Raw genomic sequence first — 9,605 nt, forward strand, 5'->3', positions numbered from 1 at the left:
GTGTTTTGACAGTTTTATCTACCGCATATGTTGTTTTTTATCTATTATCTTTCCGGCATATGTTGTTATGGTTTGCCCTATTGTCCTAGCTAGTCGTAGATCATGTGGTTTTGACAGAAAGTTTGAAGACTGTGTCACACACAAGCATTATCTCTTGTGCACACAAGCTGGGTGTATTTTCTGTGTTTTTGATAGACATCTGTTTTTTGACAGAAAGTTTGACTTTGTTGTCCAGTTCAGTTATGTGTGTCTGGCTATGTGGCATCACAAGTGCTGTTAGGAAATGTGTCAGCATGTGATATCTCTGCTACGCAGACGTCCACCCTCACATTCCTGAGGTAGCAGCAAAAGTGAGAAAAAAAGAGAGTTGGTCCCTAAACATGTTTTATATTTCACACAAATAATATGCAATAATATCTTACTAAAAATCTACTGAAACCATTTAATTCAGCTTTAGAGAAACAAAATCATATTACATAAACATTCCGTTCTTTAGGCCTATAAGTGTATAAAATAAAATAGCTATCTTGCTAATTTAACTAAAGTTGAAAACCATTCAGTTCTTTATAAAAGTATATAATGAAATGCTTATAAAATAAATATCTTATTGATCCAATTGTTTTTGATAAACAAAAGAATAAAAATCATATTACATAAAACATTCCGTTCTTTATATACATTAAAATGGTTATCTTGCTAATTTAACTAAAGTTGAAAAACATTCTGTTCTTTAAAAGTATATAAAAAAATAAAAATAAAAAAAAATCTACTGAAATTTCAGTTTTAGATAAAAAATAAAATTCATCTAAGTCTGCTGACTGAAGATTTCATGAAGCACCAGACAAATGGTATGTGTGTGTGTGTGTGTGTGTGTGTGTGTGTGTGTGTGTGTGTGTGTGTGTGTGTGTACGTGTGTCTGTGACAGGTTCCGGTAAATTAGTGTGCCGTCATCTTTCTGAATTTATTTCAAAACATAATCGTAAAAGTTTAAATATGATCTTTTAAAATTAAAAGACTGTTTAAATAAAATCTTTGAAGTTTGAATACATTCATATCTTCTATTTATCTTTTAGAAGATTACTGTAGTGATTTTGTTTAACGGTGACCTAAAGTATAATTGTTATTAAACAATGTCTGTCTGTTCAAAAACTTTAGATTGTAGAAAAACTGTACTTTTTAGTCGTCTTAAATCTCATTTATATGAAAAGATTCAATCAGCATTTTTTTGTCCATGCGGGGTTTCAATTTTTATGGTGGGGGCTTTCCATAGCTATAATGAATTTTGTACCGTACACCTAAACACAGAAAACTACATTTGTACATTTTCAAAATGAAATAAATAAACAAATCATTTAATATAATTTTGTGCACACACACGGTTCTAAAAAATGAACTAATCTCTATTTTAAATTAAATTATTATTAATAACATATGTTACTAAAATGTAAACAAAATTTTAGCTAAATAAATATATAAACAAAAACACCTTACAGCCCCAGATCCTTCAGAGATAAACCACAGTGTGAACTGAAGCTTCAAGAAACAGGGTATCAGACCAGATGAGTCTCGGGGGACAATGTCACAGTAAATCTAGTCTGCTAACGCCTTTCCAGAGTACATCCAGAGTTTATACTAAATTCATTTAAAAGCATAACCTTAAAAGTTTAAATCAAATCTTTAAAGTTTTATTAAAATCATATCTTATATTTATCTTCTAAGAAGACTTATGTATTATTTTTAATAAACAACGTCTGTTCAAAAACATTAGATTGTTGAAAAACTGTGCTTGGGCATCTTAGATCTTTTGTCCATACAACATGTTGTCAAAGTTTTGTTGTTGTGTTGTTTTTAAGAAATCCGAGGACTCCACATTGCTCTTATTTAGACTAAGTTGTATCATTTGCAAAATCACTGACACGGCATAAGTAAAGTTGGTCTTGAGCGAATATTTAATTTTACTCGTCTTAATTCAAAGTAAAAGATCATATCATTTTTACTTGCATCTCCCGAACTATCCTTAATCAGTGTGGAAACACACAGGGTGAAACCCTTTTCTGAGAATATCGGTTATCTACTCAAAATATATGTAGAAGTGTAAATCTGGTGTTTAAAATCTGTCTGGTGGCCGCATGAATAGACTTTGGGGAGAGCTGATGATACTATCTATAGCAGGAAGCATGCCCTTTGACCTCCTCGATTGTGGAGGCTTTTTTGTTTGTTTGTTTGTTTTTTGTTAAAGACCCAACTACAAGTTAGTTCTCCCAAAAGAATTTCTCCCATCTAGTGGTTCTCCCATCTACTCGCTTTTTCAAATGCGTGTTGCAACTGCGGTAGCCGTAATGTGTCAAGAAGCTATGACAACATGGCTTCCAATAGCACATCATTGAGTTTAACGATACATGTTCTACTGTTATGGCAGCTATATAATGATTTACACAACCAAGCAATGAAAAAAGCTTGTAATTTAGACCATACCTTTGACTTGCCTGTCGAGAAGAAATCAGGCAACTTCCCTTTCAAAGTCTTTCTCCTTCATTAGCTCTTTCCACATGGGGAAAAGCTATCCCGATATTTATTTACATACCGATAAATTAAGTTTTAGCTTTTAGGCGATGAGGATTCCTTCTCCTGCATAACTATGATCCAGAATTATAATGTACTGTGCAGCCTTTTCAAATTTGTCTGGGGCAGTATCAACGTCTCTCATATGGTCTAGCGGTTAGGATTCCTGGTTTTCATCCAGGTGGCCCGGGTTTCGACTCCCGGTATGGGAAGACAATTTTTTTTACATTGTCAACAAAATTCAAGTTCATCAATAATCATTTTTAGTTATCCATAGTCTTGGAGGCCTACACGAACTGCAGAAACAAGCAGAAGATATGTAAAAACTCATAAATGCTGTTTCAGTACTGAATCATTTTCACAAATACAATTATATAGAATTCAGAAAATTTCACTATGGAATATTTACTTTATCATTTAGTACATCATCATTTAAACTTTTCATCTCATAATTATGACGCATAGTCATAATTTTAATTTAAACTTTTTGTCATAATTATTACTTAATTCAGAATTACAATTTTTGTCAATTACGCCTTTTTAACGTAACACTATTTTGATGGTCCTTTTGAATGTGCTGTTGACTATAGTAGTGTTGATGATGAAACGTCTTGAGTTAGGCTAGCGCTTTTTGTCCCTCTCTGTTATTATAGTGTTTCAAGATGGCGGAACGGCACGGAAGCCTCCTTGGACTTACCCGCCCCATGTAAATAAAGATAAGAAATGTTTCGCTTACGAGGATAAGTCAGATCATTGGCAGAGGTCATTTTACACCCATGAGGACATATTTTATGAATACAGACAATGATTTTAGCTAATAAAATACCATTTTTTTCAACGAGCGAATCTACACATGAGAGGCCTTCAGAAGTCATAACTTCAGGGGTCAACAGCTTAGGCCCGTTGGTTTAGGTATTTGTAAAAATCAAATACTGTATTACACTTTTCAAAGTTACAATAAAAAGACCTGTTGTGTTCTGACACAAGGCCATTAACTTGTTTTTATAAATGTATTTTGCTTATTTCTACAAATATCGGCCTGAAAATTGAAAAATCAGAAAAAGAAGAAAAAAACAGTGTTTTAAAATACAACTAAACCATGATAATGTTTAGTTTAGATGTTGATGACTAAGCTTCTGGCATATAGTGCAACCACGCAACAAGAAATCTAATATTGGTGTAATCTTTGCTAGGTCTCACTCACGACACACAACTTTGTAAATAAAATAAAATAAAATATCATTGTAGTCATTGTACTGTAATTTAACCATATTTTATTGATTAATATTATGGCTTCATGTTGATTTAAAGTTTTTAATTGTTATTAACTAATACCTTTATCTTTTAACATCCGGCACAAAATGAAAGAGATGTATTATTTGAAAAAAAAAAAAAAAAAAAAAAAAAAAATGGAATGTTCACAATCACTATGTGTCAAAAACAGTATGCGTGTAAATAGTTGTGCTAAGTTCCACACCCTATGGACTAACTTTAAAAAACAAAACAAAAATACACATACATATATATATATATATATATATATATATATATATAACATACACAAATCATTTCTTAACTAAGCAACTGCTTCTTAAATTATCAGACACTCACCGCACTGATGTTAACATCACCATATATTGTGTTTTCTACCATGATTGTAGTAACTATTGTCCCACCATTCTTCTGGGCAATTGTTAAGTTAAGCTGATTAGGGTTCTGAATTAATGGCTGTCCCAATGATGTAGAAATATTATGCTTTCGTCGTTGTGGAAGGTTGTTAGGCTGTTGAACGTCACCATCTGTTAAAAAATGAACAATTAAATACACAACCAAAAACCATGTAAACATTATAGTAAAGCTTATTGAAGATTGAGAAACATATTGATTACTAACAAAGTAAATTATACAACTTTTCCTACGTTTGATATTCTTTTTTCTGATTTTTTTCACTATGGACTTGATCCTTTTTAATGCTGTTTTCTCTCCATATTTATTCTGTAGTTCCTCTACTGTGTCTTCCAACCTCCCTGTTGTTCCTCTCCAGCTGTGTTAACCAAAGACAAACAGTTAGAAGAATAAAATGTATGTACAATAGCAAAAATAAAGTTGGTCATTAGTTGTTAGGGTTAGATACACCTGTAGACACATTCATACACCCGTCCGCCTGTTTTCATTTAGCATGCACCAGAGTTCAAACATTCACTTTTTCACTTTTTATTTATTACATCGAGAGAAAACATGAATACGACACACTGCACTTGGATGAATACATTTATTAGATTTATTTAATAATATTACCAGTTCCATATTATCTTTATTAAAAAATAAGGCAATAAATGATTTTATTTTTTAAATTTGACTGCATTCTTTACTTTTTGATTTATGAATTATAACAGACTGATGGGAAAAACATTATTTTGCAGTTACTTTTTTTTAAAATTTGTTTTATTATTCAACTATCTCTTTCTTTTTGTTAGATTTTATTAGTTGTAATTTTATATATAAACATTTAACTTTTAAAATAAATGTTTTACAACAACATCACCATCTTCCGCTATATTTGGGCCTCCATGCTCATCTATTTACAGTATATGATATTGGTGAAGGGGGCCAGCATGAATATATTTTTTAGGGGGCCCCCGAATTCTCTACGGCCCCGTTCACATCGCATCGTAAGCGCATAATATCACCTGCTCAAGTACGTCTTGACGAGTTTCTTCTGTATTAAACAGCGAATCTTCTCAGTCAGATCGTCGCAAGATCTCAGGAATCCTCTCACACTGCTTGTGTTCACGCGCTCCATCGCTAACGATTCAAACTTCCATAAAGCGCGCCAAAACAGCAGCGCGGAGATGTGACGTCATGTGTCGAGCGGGCGCTCGTAAAAAGCACATCTTTGCATTTCTTCTGAAACAACAATTTTTAACATCACTATCGCAACACTTATCGTATTGCCGGCTGGGATTGTAATGTTTTGTATGCCGTTTTCTTTACACTCACCCCGGATATCTGTTTCCTGCAGTTAGCTGTAATGTTAGTGAACTCTAGGTCTTCTCTTTGTTCATATACGACAGTATTCGCATGAATTGGCTTGATTTGATAAAATTATGTTTTAAACAATCATCTTCACTTGAGACATTTACATTATACCGTCCTAGTTTTTAAATAGCGCTAAAATGTATATTTTAACCCTTTATGCGGATATGCCGCACAAGGTTCTCTGTTCTCTGGTTCTGTGTTTTTAAAAATAAAGACAAGGATACCTCTTTCTATAAGCGACCCTTAAAATCTGTGCATACAACAAAACACGTGTAGGTGTACGATGATTTATCAGAAAATTACTTTTGTTTGAAGAAAAACTTAAATCAGCTGGTGCTTGATAACTATTGAAGTTATGATGATGCGATATTTATCACGTTTTCATTTTAACTCAATACTCTATGAACTTTAACATCTTGTTGGTCAAATTAACTAAAGCCTGCGCATCCTAGCTACTTTCTAAATGTGTGTAACAGAACTTATGGTGAACAATTTAGCCATATGTTTTAAACGTGTAATGTTTAAACAAATTTTGTTACTGGACTGAGTGAAAATAATAAACTTCTCCTTTGTTTTTATTATTTATTAAGTTAAATGCAAATGATAGGAAAACTTTAGGATAGGAAAGTACGGACAGCGCCTTTGACCAATCCTCTACATATGGGGCACTTGCGCAGAGAAGGTGCACATTCTTTGCACACAACTAGGTGACCACAGGGGATGAAGACAATGTTCACTTCCTTATCCATGCAAACTTTGCATGTGCGCTCCTCTTGAAGTCTTTTTAACTGTTCCTCCATAGGCAAGTCTGAAAGATCTTGACTAGGGGATGCAGCTTCATTTGTCTGGGGCGTCGGGCCACACTCAAATTCCATCTCTAAAGCAGACTTCACCACAGGATTGTTCTCTTGTTCTCTCACAAATTCTCTTGAGTCGCTGTCTCCATTAGTCAATAGCTGCTCAAATAGTCTTGGCAATCTTGCTTGAATCTGATGAACAAACTCTTGGCCCTTTTCTTGCAAGAGGTATTCACATCTTGGAAACCACTTGGCATGTTCTACCCATGGATCATCACCAGACTCCCAACATCCGAGTACACCATCGCAACAAAAGCACTTCACGTCAACATTACGACCAACATAGTAAAAACCAGCCTTAGCCAATTGTTCTGGTCGAACAGTTATTCTTGAGGGCCAGTAGACAAATGTGAGCAACCTTTCTTCACACCGTTGCATTGCCGATACATTGAAAGGGCTAGATAAAGGTACATTATCTGCACAGACACCTCGAACGAAACGGCAGCTGGGGTAATGTCTCTGGTGCTCTGATACTGCACGATCTCCCGGTTCCCAGTTGCTAAGCTGGCCTCCACAACTGAAGCAAGCCACTCTGTCGCCCTGGCCAAGGTAGTAGAAACCAGCTTTGGCAAGCTCGGCCGGAGATAATGCAGCAGGAGTCCATTTCTTAAAGGTGTCAAGGCGTTCCTGTTCCCGACGCATGCCAAGATTGTGACAAGCCGGAGGGCGCTGGTGAGACATATCCATGTAACCGGGTCTCATTCTGATACTTCGGTGATGGCTGGTGTTGTACCCCTGCATAATGTCTTGTAAAACATCTATGTATCGTCGGGAATTTGTAGCCGTTAAAAATTTCCACATACGACTCTTTAACGTTCTATTAAATCGTTCTACGACGCTGGCTTTCAAATCGGTAGCGGTAGCGAAATGATTAATGTCGTACCTTTTCATTACATCTTGAAATTGTTTGTTAAAAAATTCTTTCCCCTGATCCGTCTGCAATTTCTGTGGCACACGACCCTCTTCGAGTATAGACTCGAACGCTCTAGCGACCTCGCGAGTCCACGCGTACTTGCTAAATACGTCTATGCACGTCAGTAGATATTTATTACCGTCGTTATCCTAGGTGTAGGCGATCATGTCGACTAGATCGGCCTGGAACTGAGTATCGACCCCGTACACGACCACTCTGTTTCGTTTGTATTTTATAGGCGCTGTTTTGTGTAATGTGTAAGCATCCTCACCAGCCAGCCATTCTGAAACCTTTTTATCGCTTAAACGGACCCCACTTTCTTTTAAGACGGCGTCCTTTAATCGTTTTTTACCCCCTAAAGAGCCGGGGTTGGAGGGTGTATAATAAGCCTTTTTCATGAGCTCCGACATGCTGCCGTTTCAACCGCTGCAAAAGAATAACGCGTACATGTGGTTTGAATCAATCTTTTATTAAAAAAGTTACAGGATACATGATATAAGTAAACATGGATAAATGATGTTAATATAACACAAGTAAAAATGGATATAATAGAAGATAGTAAAAATGATTATAATACAATATACATGGATATAATAGAAGATAGTAAAAATGATTATAATACAATATACATGGATATAATAATAATAATGTTAGTACAACAAAATCTAAGTAAAATTGAATATAATGATGTTAGTACAAAATGGTTATACCATAAAATATAATACAATTGGATATAACAATGTTACATGCATAGTCTAAGTAAAATGAAGTCAACGGTAATCTAACCAGAAAAGAAAGTCACGGCAGGCCATCATGTTACGATCTAGGATGTAATCGACATACATTTCGATAATTTTTTCAACGTTTTTAATCACTTCGACAATTTGAACAGCATCATCCTCATCATCGGAGTCATATTCTTTTGAATTCTTTACCAGCTCGGTACAGACATCCGCCACATACGTACAAGTACACAGCACATCGGTGATCCCTAGTAGGGATTGTGATTCACACATCATATCTAGAACCTGTTTTATCATTACATCAGGCGGATCGGTACCATAAGCGCATTTGTCCGTCAAATCGTCCCATGAATTAGCCAGTCCTCTTATATGTATCATATTTTTCTTGAGATTTGCCTCACGCACAGTTTCATAACACGGTGTATCAGGGTGGGATGCATCCGCAATAATCTTATTCATCAGTTCGGTCATCTGGTGTCTGTAATGGTCTTTAAACATGAATTCCATACAGCTCTTTAGGCTACAGGCAGCACCCATACTGGTGGGGTCTTGGTCACTCTCCATTCACGATCGAGAGACCTTCCCAGAGATCAACGACGTCGTGCACTATTTCCTCGCAGGGTTTGTCCAGAAGTCTCGCGCTGATTTCTTCTAGCTTAGCGGCGATGAATGGTTTGTCTTTTAATTCGTGCAGAATAGTCCCGACTGTTCCTTGAATCTCCTGAGTCCTTGCGGCACAATTATCCAAGCCTTGTGTTTTTGGGTCGGAAGTTTGCGTCAGGTTCAGGCAAACAGGACTTTCAACTTTTGTTGCAGTAGCACAGCAGTCTGTGGCTAGTAGAGCTAGATCGTGCGATGTCCTGAAATATTTATCATGACAACGACTGGGGTCCGCCTCTCGCCTCAGCATAGGTGAATTGTTCGCAACAAACATTTTGCGCAGGCTTTAGTTAATTTGACCAACAAGATGTTAAAGTTCATAGAGTATTGAGTTAAAATGAAAACGTGATAAATATCGCATCATCATAACTTCAATAGTTATCAAGCACCAGCTGATTTAAGTTTTTCTTCAAACAAAAGTAATTTTCTGATAAATCATCGTACACCTACACGTGTTTTGTTGTATGCACAGATTTTAAGGGTCGCTTATAGAAAGAGGTATCCTTGTCTTTATTTTTAAAAACACAGAACCAGAGAACAGAGAACCTTGTGCGGCATATCCGCATAAAGGGTTAAAATATACATTTTAGCGCTATTTAAAAACTAGGACGGTATAATGTAAATGTCTCAAGTGAAGATGATTGTTTAAAACATAATTTTATCAAATCAAGCCAATTCATGCGAATACTGTCGTATATGAACAAAGAGAAGACCTAGAGTTCACTAACATTACAGCTAACTGCAGGAAACAGATATCCGGGGTGAGTGTAAAGAAAACGGCATACAAAACATTACAATCCCAGCCGGCAATACGATAAGTGTTGCGATAGT

The 9,605-nt window shown here is 35.7% G+C and overlaps 1 protein-coding gene across 1 annotated transcript; it reads right to left on the minus strand.

The window, feature by feature from the left end:
* Positions 1–6,215: 6,215 nt before the first annotated feature.
* Positions 6,216–7,199, minus strand: LOC307148526 (putative inhibitor of apoptosis; the record flags this gene model as incomplete). The annotated part of the gene is made up of 1 exon (XM_079854137.1): positions 6,216–7,199. The coding sequence occupies one exon, from the start codon at positions 7,197–7,199 to the stop codon at positions 6,216–6,218; it is 984 nt and encodes a 327-aa protein (XP_079710263.1).
* Positions 7,200–9,605: the final 2,406 nt, after the last annotated feature.

The sequence above is a fragment of the Squalius cephalus genome, assembly GCF_949319135.1.
Source record: "Squalius cephalus genome assembly, chromosome: 20".
In the NCBI taxonomy this organism is placed as follows: Eukaryota; Metazoa; Chordata; class Actinopteri; order Cypriniformes; family Leuciscidae; genus Squalius; species Squalius cephalus.